This window comes from Hesperophylax consimilis, chromosome 3 (genome assembly GCF_061612785.1).
Source record: "Hesperophylax consimilis isolate HC1 chromosome 3, BYU_Hcon_1.0, whole genome shotgun sequence".
In the NCBI taxonomy this organism is placed as follows: domain Eukaryota; kingdom Metazoa; phylum Arthropoda; class Insecta; order Trichoptera; family Limnephilidae; genus Hesperophylax; species Hesperophylax consimilis.
In genome coordinates, this window is record NC_142838.1 from 17817130 (window position 1) to 17834605 (window position 17476).

The 17476-nt window shown below is 32.3% G+C and overlaps 1 protein-coding gene across 4 annotated transcripts in view; it reads right to left on the bottom strand.

Moving 5' to 3' along the window:
* The window catches only part of exp (expansion), a 248645-nt gene that overhangs the window by 39527 nt on the left and 191642 nt on the right, over positions 1 to 17476 (bottom strand). For all 4 annotated transcript variants that reach the window (XR_016305059.1, XM_089648887.1, XM_089648905.1 and 1 more), the window contains 2 exons: positions 16472 to 16639; positions 11813 to 12011 (listed from right to left, as the gene is read on the bottom strand). Coding sequence is in view for 3 of the 4 variants with exons in the window: in XM_089648887.1 (XP_089505013.1) it covers positions 11813 to 12011; positions 16472 to 16639 (367 nt within the window). In the remaining variant the exon portion in view is untranslated. The remainder of the gene's footprint in view (positions 1 to 11812; positions 12012 to 16471; positions 16640 to 17476) is intronic.

The window sequence follows — 17476 nt, forward strand, 5'->3', positions numbered from 1 at the left end:
AATCATAATAATACTTTATAATAAAATTATTTTCCATCGATTGCAACCAACATAAATTTTATTACCTTATTTGACATTTTATGCGGTAGCGCTATTGTTGCTGACAACACTATTGCAATAATACTCTGTTGGTAAAAGTAATGTGTATTTCAAAACGTAATAAACTTCTTTTCGTATTGAACGATGCGGTATTCAAATTTTACAAATTATGCGAAGTGAAGAAATGAAAACACTTTTGTAGGTCGTTACGATTTGATACGATGTTTATTTAAAGCCATTATCCAAAGAAAAGAACTAATTGAATTTGTCCGTTTAGAATTTCGAAACAAAGTACACATTAGGGCGTGAAGGTTAGACACTGTGAAAAAGTAAACAGTTCTTCACGAACTTGATATTGATTAATTTAATCGTGGGATCTTGTTTTTATTTAGAACTAGCTATACCACCCGGTTTCGCCAAAGATTTGGGATAGAAAGCATTAAACAAACAATATGGCGCCTAGAAACATGTTTAATTTGGAGTTTAATGTATCATTCATAGCACTGTGGCTAATGATGTAGTTGGCTGAAGAAACTTGGGTAGACCTTAAAATTTGAGATAAAAATTTCAAGACGCTTGAGCTCACCATTATAAGGATTTTTCTACTTACGGTTTACGTAAAAAGCATTTATTTATTTATTAAAAAACATTGATATTTTAATAATAATATAGATTTATATTGTGACAGATATTGATGGTAGGTACTTTTCCCTGAGGGTAAAATAATGTAATTAGTTATTCACATTAAAGTTTGCTAGCTGAAGGTGAAAAGATTTCGTTCGAAGGTTATAGACAAATGTCAAAAACCAGTTAACTTGCTGCAAAATAAATTGCGAAATATACACAAGCAGGAGTAAATGAACTCGATATAGGTCTTTACACAATTATTTGAAAAGATTCACTTAAAACAAACGCGTGTTTAAACACTTATATGAATCAAAATACACAGATTCCGTGTAGCATGTTTTTCTTTCTGTAAATTGATCATGAAATGTGTAATAACTAACATATTTAAAACGCTCTGTACGATTTCTGACGTCACAAAAAACGTCCGGGACGTCAACGCGAAGGGATGTTAAAAACTGATGTGGGTATGTGACGTCATATGATGCTAAACTCCTCTGTGCCACTATTTATCATTTTTATAATATACTAACACAGACACGTGAAAAATCATAGGATATTATAATTTTACGATTTGTCACGCCGAAAATATTTAAGTGTTTGTCTCGGGATTATTGCGTTTCAAAAACAAATGTCATTTTTCTTTGCAATGTCAAATCAAATAAAACTTACCATTTGAAAAAAAACCCCGGAGTCAACATTCGTTGATGTACGGAGCAAAGAAGATATTTGGCGAATCACCAGAGGAAATGAAATTAGAAGAAAATATAAATAAATTTAAAATTTCGGAAATATGTTAATAATTTACACAATTAAAGAAATGTATAAGGAAACTACGCGTAAGTAACTACGGTAACTATGGTAACTACGTATCTATTAAAAAATATTTTAATTATATATTTTTGTTGACAAATAAGAGACAAGAAATTTACCTTTAGTAAATTTAAAATTTTGAAAACTGTAAAACATAAACAAAATAAATCCACATTTCAAATACGGAATTATTAAATGCATAAATAAAACATTTGTCTGATATTAGGTAGGTACCTAGTTTATCGCTTGTCTGAATTATTATTCACATAACCAGTCTCAATTTTGAAAATTACATTTCAATTTCTTTGATTATATAAATGTCTAGATAGAGTGTCGCACTGTTATTCCAACAGAAAGAACAGGCCAGATTTGAAATACTTGTGTGCGTGTCACGCACACAAGTATACGCAACCTATATCGTTGACGTAAGCGCTTAACGTCACTGTAGGCGTATTGAGTGATACCAGCTCCCTAGTATTTCCCAAAAAAGTTGGGAAAAAATATGTTTCGATTTTGCGGGACCTATAATTCGTTTAATTTTGAATTCATTTAAGTAAGATAGTTTTCTACATAAATATAATGATATAAATGAAAAGAAAATCATTGTTAAAAGAGATTTATTTTTATTTGATTATTTTTAACAAATAAACAAGAAATACGGAAAATAAGAAAGATACATTCCTAGACGCTGCCAAATGGCCGGCAGGTATCGCTGTGTCTAAATTTAAATTTTTATCATCATCAATAAAAGAAGGTGGCCCACAACCAGGTAAATCTATACCTACCTAAAAATATATAGGATCATTAGGTATTCTGTAAAATATGCATGAATAAAATTAAAAGTTTACTTGATACTTCACCAAACAAACCTGTCACATTTTTTTGTAATTTTAATAGATAAACAAATTTAGAATTCATAACTTTTTTAAATATAGTGTCAACCCGAAGAATTTACAAACACTTAAACACAAAGACAAACTTTCACAATTATAATATTATTATATATAGTGTACTTTGCGTAATTATTAAAACCTATTTTAAAATTAACAACGCACTCATGGGAATTTTTTTTATTTACTAGATTCTTATATTTCTTAAAGAGATGAATCATTTAAATTTACTGATTTTAAAGTTAATGTTCTTTATAAATAGAACGGCGTCATTTACGCCTTGCAATTTTTACCTTATGTGGGTATTTTAATTTGAAGAACAGGCAACCCTGTAAACAATGCGTCAAAATATGGGGTTGTCAAGACTAAATTACACTATTAAAACTGAATTGTTTCTTTAACTAAATGGTTATTATATGGCTTTGAAAAGGTAATTTACCTATGATAGGTAACATTTTTAGTTATTTTCAATCGTCCTTTGTAATTTCTGCACACTGTTATAGCGCAAATCGTCATTTTCAAATGTCACACAACACGTGTTTACCGCACAGCGATAGTTTCACAACTGAGCGGACTGAACGAGCTTATCAGCCAACAGTTGGCCGATATTTTTTTTGGCGTTTGGTCGCTCGAACGCTCAATCTAGACATTTATATAATCAAAGTTCAATTTAGAGAAAATTTGAGTTAACAGTAAGTGTACAATTTCACGTAGGCATAATTAACGCATATCAATCACAGACAACTGAAATTAGTATGTTTGATAATTTTTTTTCGAACGATAACTCCCGCTCAAACGCATGTAAATAATAAGGACATTTGAGTTATGTGGTGATAATCATGAGTAAAAAATGCGTAACACCAACAAAATTGACATTTGTAGGGAAAACAAACTAATGTACAAGTCGCTAAATATCTTTGTATAGTGTCCTTAGCTTTAAATATTAATCACACTTAAATGTGTGGCACTAACAAAAGAACGTTAACACAGCGTGGGTAACATTTAAGGTTGGGCTCGAAATTAAATAATAATGATGATTTAATAATATCGCGAAGGTTGTAAACTACAATAGAGTAGGTATAGTTTTGTTACTTTGACCTCAAAACTCAATTAAATATGTCTTTTTAGTCTTTATAGTGTTTGCTACCCGTGCAACACATACGGAAGTAAATGCACGAAAATTAGAATTGGTGCTTAATTTGGAGTAGATTTAAAGTTTGATTTTTATTCGGTTTTTGCATACTGACTGTTTTGGTGGGGCCAGTAACCCGCTTGAATTTGATCTTTACAATTTTCTGCGTCCCGCTGCGCTGACACCATATTTTTTCTTTGCTGTGATGATCATTTATAATCAGGCCTTTGTTCGAGGTTAACCACTGGAGTGATTGGTGTCATATATAAACATTTACTATATTATTTAATTAATACCATTCCTCAAAATATTTATATGTAAATTGTGAAACCGCTTACTGTGGTTTAAAGCAAATGAATTCACATAGATTTTGTCGTTTACCTCATATTTTTAGGTTATATAAACTTGGCACATTACGACAAGCGATCTCTAAAAACGTTTATGCAAAATGGCAAAATATGCCAAAAAATAACTCCGGTGGTTAGTAAAATATATGTAGGCATGATTTGAAGCGTGCACAGTTTTTTTAATACACTGGTATTTTTAATTAATATTACTAGTAGTTCCTTGAACAGTGGACCAAGCGTCCAAAAAATAGTGTTTCTATTTTTTTCTTATTTAATAAATCACAACCAAAATTTTCCCTGAACACATTAGATTCATAAATGTACATACTTAGTTATAAAACCATAATATATTTTAGGTAACATTTTTTTAAACGAGAATTTTCTAAATTTTCTAAAGAAACGTCACTATTTCGTAGAACGATTAGAAAATTGTCCAATTGGAAAAGAGGAATGTCCGATTGGACTAAAAACTGTCCGATCGAACAAAGAATTGTCCAATCGAAAAAAATATTTTCCGATTAGACAAATAATTTTCCGATTAGACAAATAATTTTCCGATTGGACAAAATGATTATCCGATTTCACAAATGAATGTCCAATTGGACCTAAATTTGTCCGATTGGACTAAAGGAATGTCCGATTGGACAAAATATTGTCCGATTAGACAGAGGATGTAGTATGTGTTATGAAATGTAAATAAATCGAATAAAATCAGGTTAAAATACAATAACGAAAAAATGAATAAATTTTGAATAAGATGCGTTAAATTCTTTGTATCCTCTTTCGTTTCACATAACTATGCCGATTCTTTCTCGCAAACAATTGATTGCCATTCAAACCAATTAACTTATTAATTTCCATTTATATTGATAACTGTTGTATCAAGCCGTTTTATTTTGATCTAATATCTTCTAAAGATTTGTTCATTTTCCCTGTATAAATTATATTTTCGTTGTGTTTAAATTCCAAATTTGGAAATTAAACGAATTCTGTAAATAATTCAAAAATACCTTCAGGAAGTTTAATGGGATGAAAAAATAGCAAAATCTGATCAAAGAGTCACGTGTCCTCGCAGGCATTACGTCATTATCATAAAATGGAAGCTAACATTTCCCGTCAGAACGGCATCATAGTAGGCTCTACACAACGCAGCCTTCCCACTTGTCAGTCTTCCGAGAAAAGGTCAACACTAGGGAAAGATAGACTTGTAGAATGTTTACCGTTTATACGAGTATGATTTACTATTATGTTCTCATTTGACATTCCTAAAAATTTTACGCATGTAAGTCTACAAGGAAATACGCAAAGCTTTCAAGAATATTCACATCAGTGTTATTGTATAACGTCTCATTCATTGAAATTCCCAGTGAGTAACATAATCTGGATGATAACGGGTTTGTTAAATAGAATATAAAATAAATTATATATATTATGTATGTACATGCGTCAAATTTCTAGGAATTTCAGTATACGTATTTCATTTCCAAACCTTTCTGGCTTTCACCCTTCGAGGGTGTTTTGGTTGTCATTTTAAATTAAGGAGAGTGGGAAGGTGAATTTATATAATAATTTTCTTCAAATGGGTAAATGTAGTCGAATTAAGAATTTAAAAGATGAGATGTCGAACGAAGGCAAGTCAATTTTAGATAAGGCTTGACAGAAGAGTGATTTGTTTAGAGAGAGACAACCAAAAAATATGTGATAGTTCCTACTTCTAGACCAAATACAAGGGAAATCAAGCACGTGAATTATAAAAAGGGGAAAAGGAACAGAGGAATGTCGATTTTCGAAATTCGAACAAGCAAGGAATTTAATTTTTTGGATAAATTGAGGAATTGTTAAAACCACGGTTTTGATGGGATAGTCCTTTGAATTGAGGCATAGCACAATCCCTTGAAATATTCTGTCCAAACATTGCGACATCTATCTTTGAGGACAGAAAATGTAGGATAGATAGTGAAATTGAAAAAATGTCATTATTGACGAACATTTTTGTTGATTTCCACAGGAGCTGAAAACGCAAGATTCCTTACCTAGCCCCCAAGTTTAGGTATGCGTAATATATTTTGAAAAATTGAGAACGCTAGACAGCATTCCAGGACTTGAGCGGATGCATTGTAATCGATGTCAATCCTAGTAGTTAGTAATATGAATTTGGTATTTGCGATCTAGGAAATGAAACTTACGGATTCCATTTTAATCACGAAGTAGTGGGTGTTGTGCGCTGTGCAGTCTCTCAGTCTGTCATTGCAGTCTCTCAGTCTGTCATTGCGGAACTCGTCAAAAGAGGTGAAACAGCCATTTAACGGACGATTCAGCTATTCCTTACATTACAATAGGCGTGCGCAGACGACAAAACGTGGCTGTGATAAAAGGATGATAAGAAGCTCCGGGAACAGGAATGAACAACTATTTAAAAAGGATTTGCCTTAAACTTTGAAAGCACAAAACGGCGTTTGAGGAATCTCTTGTACTTGTATTGTTGCATACATTTTGTTGGTAACAAAACCTAGTTTGTAATCAGTACCTACCTATGAATGACTAGTTTGCTTTACCCACGAACCTATAAGCTCTTACGTCCAGTGCTTAGACACAGGAAACTGAGAACTCGTAGGTCTCAAGTCTCGAGGCGAGTTAACTGACGGAATGACTGGCTAATCTGGTGATTGACTGTCAGTTTGAAGGAATTCTTGACAGACAGAGTTCAAAGGGCTAATAAGAATAGACTCAAAGTTGCTTTGGATTAATTACCTATAACCTTGTAGTCATAACATTAGAAGCAGTCATAATTATTTTTTAATGGTAGATTTTTTAAAGAGCTTTTTTGAGCCTCATTGCCCCGGTGAAAGACAACGAATCAAAATTGAAAGATGCTTTAAATATTTCAAGCTTTGTTAGTGATAAGATACGTGCAGTCAATTGCTCCTCAACTTTCATATCTACTTCCTTACCCACCCACTTCGTACTTTCTCACAATATTACCCCGATTGCAGATGCAATAGCCAAATAGTTTACGTAAATAATCCGATTTTAATAGTTTTTTTAATTCCCTGTAAGTAAGGTCGCAGAAACAATTATATTAAAAATTTATTTTAATTTATGCTTTCAAAAATCAGGATGACTTTGCACACACAAACACGAGACGATTCACAAGATCTTCATTACGACATACATTTCACCAACTTACAACTAAAACTTCTTTTGGGCAAAGGTATTGGCAATATTTCTCTATAAAACTATTTAATATTATCCCTCTTGCAATAAAACCATTAAAAAAATAAGCGACTTTAAAAGAAGTATAAAGCATGGATTATGGACACTGGAAGGAAGAATATAGATAAAATGTTGCAACCTAACAAAGATTAACCTTATATAATGTTTTTCTTCTGTATGGTTTACCACTATACATTTTTCTTGTAAAATTGTATGTCTTTCTTCTATTATTACACTTTATAATTTACCTCTTGTATATTTAGACCGTTCACAAAAATGAATTTAAAAAAATTAACGTATTAAAAAATCTTTACCAAATTTTCAATTTATAATTCACACAAATGACCATGTAAAATGTGATTTTAGAACGGAATACCCCAGTAAGGTCACAACCTTTTCAACAAATGTAAAAAAAATAAATAAAATAAAAATAAATTGATTCATATGGTTCTTCGCTGGTTGCCGACCCCAATAGTAGGATTTGCGATTTCCCACCACGAATACCAAATGCAAGATATTTCTCCTACTTTGAGTATTGCCATCACGTAATGTCTTGTTTAAGGTTAATGGGAGGTGGAGAATACGGTGACTTCTTTTAATGCACGTGACTGTGACTGGCGACTGGTGGAGGTTCCTCTCAAGGACTAAAGTTCACAGCTTCAAACCATGGTTTCTCACGATTAATTAATGTACCTACAATGTAAGCTATATAAATGAAAATTGTAAATTTAACAATAATACTGCCAATAGTCTTACTAACTAACATCGAACGGAAATAGATTTAATGGAGTTAAATCTTTGAAAAATTAAAACAAAAAATATTTGATTTTTTTTACACCCAGCTGCGCTTTTATATATTTTTGTAAAATACAAAGAACATCTAATTGCGCACTGCATCATAAAAAAGAAAATACTTTACAATGTATCATGGAAAAAAATAGTACATGTGGAATGAAAACATTAATTTTATATAGGTACACTAGATTATAAAACACGACTAAAGATACTAAAGAGATAAGCCGATGGAAATGTATTGCTTTTCTTGAAATAAGGTCAGATTTATTAAATATTTTCAAATATCGAAATTATTTATTTCACAGTTAATCGATTTCATTGGCTTACCAGGGGCCCAGGAGTTGAACGGTCTTGTCTAAATAAATTGGCCACTTAAATGTAAATGACAAAATGTCTTAGATTTAACAAATAAATTGATCTAGCTCCATAACTCATGATCGAAATGATCAATGGTATGTTCAAAAACAGCTAATTTGCCTATTCGTTACAAAGCAGCTTACACCTTACACGTTACCTTGTACCTACAAATATAGCAAACTACCGTTGAAATGCATTGTTTTTAATTTTGCCGAAAAAATAGATACAATGTTAATCAACTAATGTCTTTTGAACAAGGATACAAACCAAATATACTTTTATATTAATATGTGAGTTAAATTAATATGATTTATGAATATTAAGTTCGTTAATCAAGTCATATCTCCCGCTCACTTCCTTATTCATTAGGACCAAAACAATCACAAAAGTTCCAAGTTCATTCATTTGTGTGCATAAAAACTTTTCATATAATTAGATTGTGTAACGTTAGGTATCACATAATTAGGTTTTGTATCGCATTCCTCTTTTTGTGTTTTCATTTATTTGTTGACCTGTGAAATGAGTGCTTTGGGTGTAGGATTAAATTTTGATGAATTGTGTTATTGTTTTTGTCAGCACAAATTTAATTATAAATTGCACGATATAATCAAGATTGTAAATGAGTTTTTTTTTCGATGATTAATTTTGGACAGCTTCCTTGATCTTTTCAGCCCGACCATGAGCCAAATGGTGCCTGGAGATGCTTGCATATTATTAATAAAAATAGAAACAGGAATAACACATTCGTTTTTACCGGACGGATTTATTTCTCTCCTTGCTTGTTTTATGTGTGACATCGTTTCAGATCTATTTCCAATATAGGTATAGATATACGAGAACACTGGAGCGCTTGTCAGTACCGCTACCTATTCAATCATTGCTTCCATAGTGTGGTGGTAGTGGTCTGCACACATTCGAGAGGTTGTGAGATAAAAAAATATTCTGGAGCAGCGACTGTGCATTAGGGTAGGCAAGGGTTAGTATAAGAAAGACGGATAAAAAATGCATGCCTCGTCAGCACGCTGTTGGGAGCAGAATACTTCAGTTATGCCTCATTAGAACGCTCAGTATTAAATTTGTATTTTTTTATGCTTCGAAATACTACATAAATGTCACCTGGTCACGGTTGATTCAAGAAATTCTTTTGTGTGATGACCATAGAACATTTTAGTTCAGGATTTTGCACGAACAATGCAGTTTTTATAACATCTATATAAGTTGATTCATCAGATCTGATCGTGATACTGAGTTACTCAATTCTTTCGAAATTGTATAAAACCTAGTGTAATGGCTTTACGGTCTCGTTAATATCGCCATTTCGAAAAAAATCTTTACTCAAAATTAGCTTAAGACATATTTCACGCATTATTGGTTCGAGAAGCCACACTCGCTCTCTTTACACGATTACATCTAAAGCCAAATTATGCATCAAAGTAGAGCAAATGCCTTTATGCTAACGCCTTTTATAATCCGGAATGCAATAGAATTTGATTTCAATTGAAATATAAACCGCTCTACTTTGCAATCATTTCAAATGCCAACTTAAAATATCGTTTTCGTATGAATTTGCATTTGAAAAAAAACATTAGAGATATAAAGCGATGGGCAAAATTGAATTCAGTTTCATTCAGTATTCAGCGTATGTGTGGCATATAATTATTTTCATACTTTAGCCGTGGTAAATAGACTTTTATTAAGATATTCTTATATTATTATTATATATAACGAAGTATAACTAACTCATTCAACTAATGTTTCTTGCTTGTGCTGATAAATGGAAACTAGGGAGATAAATCTTATTTGATTATCATTATTTGTTAACTAAATAGGAGAAATCTTATTTTCCATCTGAACAATGCGAAATCTCTTTGATGGTTGTGAGTTCTGGTGTCATTAAATTGGAACAGCTTTTTTTGTCCAGAATTTTTAGGTACATAAATATTTTCAGCTTTTAACGCCATCTCTTATATAAGTTTTGAAATATGCCTTTAGCCATCTCTTATATAAGTTTTGAAATATGCATTTAGCCATCAAAAGGTAAGGTAACTATTTCAGCAAGCACAGCGATTCCCATCATGGATTATTGTATACTACTTAAGAATATTAATTAAAAATGTTTTTTTTTTCATATGTAAGATAATATCTATGCCATTTCGTTTTTCCATGTTTTCACTTAATTATCCAATACGAAAGAAGATTGTTAAAAAAGCAAACTGAAAATTCTAGAATTTGAAGGGAAATCAATCATTTCAGCAACCATCAGTGAAATATACGTATATTAATTATTCAATTATAATGATATTATTGTTGGGAGGTTATTGCCATGTCATATAACCCATGTAGAGTATTAATGTCTCATATAGACGGGAGTTGTAAATAAGAAAACAAAATAAATAAATTAAAAAACAAAAACTAACAAAAAGAGAGTAGTATCATCAAGAGAGAATAATAAATACACAGTTTAAATAAATATTTTTAAAAAATGTGTGTTTATTGAGCACTTCTATGCTTTATTGGTCCATTGGATTTTAAATAGTTTGGGTCAATTTCTTAATAGTTAAGTGAATAAGACTTTCCTTTCGAAGGAATCGAAATCATAGATATTATGTGGTGAAAAGCTTCCAAGACAAACGAAAGAAGAGGAAATTATGTGAAGTTTCAATTTTTTTTTTGTAAATCGTTAACTTTAATTAGTATTTTTAGGAAATGTACAGGGTTTTCCAATAAGAGGTGTTATTTTGATATTTAATCGTAAAAGATCAATGGTTTCGTTGCTTGTGTGGCACGTAGCGCCGTTTTGTTGAAAGCAAACGTTGTCCAGATCAATACCATCAAATTCCGCCCATAAAAAATCATAAATTATCTCTCGATAGCGCAATACATTCACCGTAACTGTTGCTCCAGCCTCATTTTCGAAAAAGTAAGGTCCAATGACTCCGCCGGACCATAAACCGCACCAAACAGTCACACGTTGAAAATAGAGAGGCTTTTCAACAATAACTCTTGGGTTTTTCGAGCCCCAGATGTGACAATTTTGCTTGTTGACGAAGCCACCGAGGTAGAAATGGGCCTCATCACTCAAGATGATTTGCATTTGATTCACTCAAGTGAATTTTAATAATTTAAATGCGTTGTTGAAGCGTATATCGTTCCATTTGTATTAATGGCGTAGTTTCTACTTGTCAAATGTCAAAAAATGACAGCTTTAAAAGTAACATCTACCGAAATAGCGGGCTATTCAAAATAACACGTCTTATTGGAAAACCCTGTAATTTGTAACATTAAATAAATATTATAATGGGAAAAATGTAATTTTACCACTATATAAGAAAAACTTATTATTCATAAACTGCTCGTGCATAGGCGGTGTAAATGCAATTATTTCAGGAAAAACTCTTTTTATATGTTATGATTCAAAATATCGAGATGATTCGTTGAAGCATATGAACTGAGCCATTGCTGTATATGAATGTGAAAAAATAGTTTTATACTTTTGTACACACGTACAATATTGGAATGAGTTATCGATACAATTAGATAAAATTATCCACTTCTCGGGCGAACTCAGTTAGTACAACCAATAATAGTGTTGTATATTTTACCTGGAGGCAGTTTAGACTTGAGCATGTCCATGGCGACCACATTGATGATGAGCACCCAGATAGGGCAGTCCAGCACATCGGGCTCGGACTTGACGAAGGCGATGGAACTCAAGCACTGCGCTTCCAGCCGCCTCCGGTCCGGGTACGCCCGGCGCAGTTCCTTGCTCACGTTGGACTGGAACTTCTTCATGTCGAACAGCTGGAAAACAGACACAACTTTAATAACAAAATACATCAAAATGTCGGGTAGGTCCTGCCCAAGTCTTTGGTCACGTGGGATGGAACTTCTTCATTTTTGTTATTTTACAATAATATGATGGTTGTAGACATGACTATAAAGTAATAAATCTTTCATATGTGATATCTGGCATCATGGAAATTGTAGAACTTTTTCTGTAAAGAAATCATTGTTCATTCCAACTATTAACAGCTCTCAATATCATTTTCATCATGGGCTATGGAGCTTAAAATATCCATTTAACTCTTAAATAATCTGGTCGCCTGTTCCAAATTTTACCAACGTCTAATAATAAAACAAAGGTTTGTACCGAAAAAAGAGTATTCAATATCAGACGAAGCTATGTAGTATCTACTAGATTAATATAACAGAATTACGTGTATGTTTAGGCGGATAGATTTATTATAATAGAACCTGACAGACATTAATATTATTAGATAGTAAGTGTGAATTTTAGTCCAAGTACTTACACAAACACCTCAAAATCACATGTATTCATAAGTATTACTGTGGTAACCCGAGACGCATCTTTACCAGCGTTTTGCAAGAGTTGGCTAATAATCCACTTAGCTTTGTGGACATTTAGAAACCCGCTTAAAGTTCAAAAGGCAAAAAGCTTGCATTAATTAGCAGATTCACACCGAAAACAACTAAATGTTTTCTCTATAAATTTTCCCATAAAACTTGCACAATGTATGAGAGAAAGGTTTACGCAACATCTCAACAAGATTAACAAACTAAATGAAAAATCTCTTTATGTTTGAGTGGGTTCAACTTATCATGTATGTGAAAAATTGCAGGATGACGTCATATAACCCCTTTAATGAATAACATGACGATGTTTGTTACAATTTGTATCAATCTTTTTAAAATGAAAAAATCATTTCTTTTAAAGCCTTAATTGCCAAATCAATCACGTCTATCTATGACAACGTGATCGTCTTAGCAGTCTTTGCACACATGAGAGAGAACGAACATTAAAAAAGATCTTAAGATATTAGTGAGGAGAGTAAAATTACTCTTCCGCAACCGAACGAAGAAAGCCCCGGAACAAAAGAAATTCACAATGAAACACGTTGGAGTGTGTTGGTTATTAAATGAAATGGAAAGTCCGCGCACGCCTCGTACTATTATAAGATATTAACAAAGCGAAAGATGTTTATCTGACGTCTCAGTTTAGGCGAATAGTTTCCCTGGGGCATTTTGGGAATTTCTGTTTGAAAAGAACATGATCTGCTACAGGTCATTCGGAACCAAACCCTGATTTATCTCAGACCAAACAATGAGTTGAGATTGTTGTCTTTACCCGGTGATGATCACTCTATGTGCTATGTAATTTATTGTTGATTTTAAGTTACTCATTCACATTAATTATGTTTTTGATTGGTTGGGAATGGAATTTGAATGATTAATTATTAATAGCAAAGGTCTGAACAATATTAACACAATTAGAATTTGAAAAAAAGGTGTTTATGATTTAATGTTTAGCGTGGGTACATGATCATAATTCATTTCGATGAGTTCATAATTTTGAAAGGTGATTATGAGATGCTGATATAATATTACTTCAGTGGAGATTTTTTTAAATTTCAGTAACGTGTTATTCTTAAGTTATTTTCATTGTGTACATAAATTCAATTTAAATTAACTCTATATTATGCATATGCAACCAATCAAATGAAATTAATAAGGATGCTAGCGCAATACGTGTATAAAATCAACTTACTACGCACAGCATAATACAGAGTAATTTTCAATTTTATAAATGATTTTTAATTATATTTATTTAACTGAACATTCAATAAAAAGTGCAAGATTTTTATACCGGAGGAAAGCGATTATGATATCACTATATCGTAAAACGAAACCACATAAAGGTCTGAAAGATTAGAAAACTGTAGTTTCCGTTAAGCAGTATTTCTTTATACTGAACTAGCTGACGTATTACCGGCGTTGCTTGGGAATGATTAGGGGTGAAGTTTTGTGGTTGTTTACAGAATAAATATAGATTTTTCTCTACTTTCTATAAATATAATATGCGTGTATTTTCCAATAAGAGATGTTATGTGTATTTAATTCCGGCTATAAAATGATTTTTTATGGCCGGAATTGGATGGTATTGATCTGGACAACGTTTAATTTCAACAAGACGGCGCTACGTACCACACAAACAACGAAACCATTGATCTTTTACGGGAAAAGTTTCCGGACCGTGTTATCTCTCGAAGAGGTGATCACAATTGGCCACCGAGATCTTGTGATTTAACACCTTGCGACTTCTTCCTTTGGGGCCACGTGAAAGAGAAGGTCTACGCCAACAGCCCAGCGTCGATTCAAGACCTCAAAGATGGAATTCGTGAGGCTATCGAGGACATAAAGCAGCCAATTTGCGATTTGGTTATGGAAAATTTCATGAAAAGGATATGGTCCTGTAGGCGTGGTCGTGATGGTCATTTGACTGATGTTATTTTTTACTATTAACTTCATAACTTCTTCTCTATGATGAAATAAACATTCCATCATTTATATTAAAAAATTTCAGGCATTTTTCTTTGAATATAAAAATAACACCTCTTATTGGAAAACCCTATACATATAAACCTTCCGGAAGAAATACTCTAAATGATAGTAAAACATGAGAATAGTTTAACGTAATACGATTCAAATAATACTAACAATTCGCTACACCAAGGTGGCTATTAAATATCGATATATACTACACTGCCACTATTTTCTTACTAATATATCGGACAAAGTGGAGTATTTTAATTATAGTACCTACGCGAATAAATCTGTAACATGAGTCGTGACTCCCATACAAAACGGAGTTTCCTAATAATTAAATAACTTTTAATTTACTTTATAACCCATTGATTTTAGTTTAGTTAAGGTGGTGCTAATGAACGCAGAAACAAAAGATCACGATTTGAAAAAAAGCAACATGATATTGACATTTTAAGACAATTATAACATTATGTAAAGGAAATGATTAATCGTTACAGGACGTGGAATAAATATTCGCAATAAAAATAATTATTCTAAAGCACGGTTACGGGTTTAAACGTTATCATTTTAAAGAAAAAATATCTATTCATTATAAATAAAAACTATCTATAATTTTAAAATGATGTCCACTTTCAATTTAAATAATGATTTTTCGGAATCGGCAAAACACAGATAAAATTAATAAACTGTTTGGGAAATATTATATTGAAGAATATCAGGCGTCGCCGGAATCACCGTTCTGAATATTTATCTAACATTTAAGTTTAGTTAAGTAATTTTCAGCGGCTTATTGTATATTTTAACCACTAGTAAAATATATGTTGTGAACTAAATATACTTGCATTTACCTGGAAAACCTACAGATAAAGCTGTGCCATGTTCATATTTCTACTCCACATAAACAAATTTGATTCTGCTTTATTGAAGATTGTTGACTAATCGCAAAAAACGTGCGATTTACACAATTCACATAGAAATTAAAAAGAGTGTTGAATAACCAACCAGAAAAAACCTCGTTTTTCGAGTTATAATGCTAATTCCGCAAATACAAAATGTGACCATCTTTATTAGGTGACAGTTTAAGTAATCATTATAACATTTCAAGCTTCTCGGCTAGTGTCAAATTGTGACACTGTCGGTGTCTGGTGTCTGTGGGGGGAATTAAAGGTCAAAAGGCTGTGGTAGAAAGCTGCGTCACACGCCTCGCCTAATGGTCGTGGATTCCAGAAGATTCTTTGCTTAAACTAATAGAGTCTTCTTCAGTTTAACAGATAGAATTTCAATCATTGAATAGAAATTCCTTTTTTGGTTTAGGAAGAATGGAATAAAGTAGGTAACTAACTCATTTTACTGATGAATTTTGTGCCTCTATTGAAAATTTTGATTTTGTGGGATAGCGGACGGTAAGAATAGTTTACGTGTATTTTTATGTGTACGAAATAGAATCCACGGCGGATGTAACCTTATATACAAGGCTTAGAATTATATGCTATGCTATCTGGTTGGGAGCAGTTGGGACTCTCGCAATAATGCATATATTCATCCAGACATCAGTTAGTCAAATTCATTGCAAAATCCAACTAGTCTTCCTCTCTTATTTTTGTAAATGTTCATAACACCAAATAAAAAGTACAAGAGCAATTTAAGCGGCGGGAGTTTATAAATTATGTTTTACTTGAAAATATTTTATTTATTTTTTCTACAGATATCAATTTAATCCAAACGTATGAGGGCATAAGTTACAAGGCATACAAAATTTTGTATGATGACCATCCTAGTATTTTATAGAGAGAGCATCTGAGAGAATTTATCTATTGAATTCGAAACCTAAATGGACTTGTCAGCTAGCACGCTACTTTGTTAAAATCTGTTTATTCTTCTAATTCTCTTAGAAATATGAAAAATTCAAAATATACCTTGACGATTTTCTCGTGCTCTATCGCTTGTCCAGGCAGCTTGAGGATGTCCTGTCCGATGGCGTTCTCGTCATTGGGTGCGGCGGCCGTACTCTTCACGTAGACGTTACTCTTGGAGTAGCGTCTGATGAGTATGTTGCCGGCGTCATCCATCTTTATTTTGACGCCCTGGAGAAAAACCACAGCATTTAGAAATATGTAGCGTTTAGATAAATGCACGATAATATGCACGAAAGACTTAATGGCACATGCAACATAGATTAGTTGTGCACGTACAAAAAGATTCATGCTTTTATTAAATATTTTTAGCCTTGTTCATAATTCATTAGATAAATCATTAAAACGCATCGGAATTTTCATAGATCTCAAAAAAGCGTTTGATAACATTTCACATGATAAACTTTTAAGTAATATTGGATAAAATGGCCCAGCTCTAAAATGGCTAAATAGCTACTTTTTCAAACACCCTTAAGTGGCAAAAAACATCGGTGTGTTTAGTCAGAAAAACACAAGTCAATTTGGCATACCTCAAGGCACAGTCCTGGGACCGTTACTGCTTATCATTTATGTTAATGAAATTTTTATACAAAGCCTAAATGATAAAATCATATCTTACGCTGACAACGCTGTCATAATAATTGAAGGCACTTACTGGAATACTGTTAATAACCTAGCAAATACTGATATTATTTTTTTTTAAATGTAGCAGAACTTATTGCAATGTTCTATACTTATTCCAACTTTACAACATTAAATATCTTGGGGTATATATAGATCGAGATTTCAAATAGAAACTGCGAAATTGTGAACTCGTCAAAGGATTGGAAATGTATTTATATTTTTATAAGACTTGAAATATTCTAAGACTAGAAAACATAAAAAATAGTGTACTACGCAATTTTTCAATCCACATCACAATATGATATTATTGGCTGGGAAGAAACATATGAAAATGTTTTATATCCAATTAAAATAGTTCAAAGATTGATAATTAAGGTAATCTTG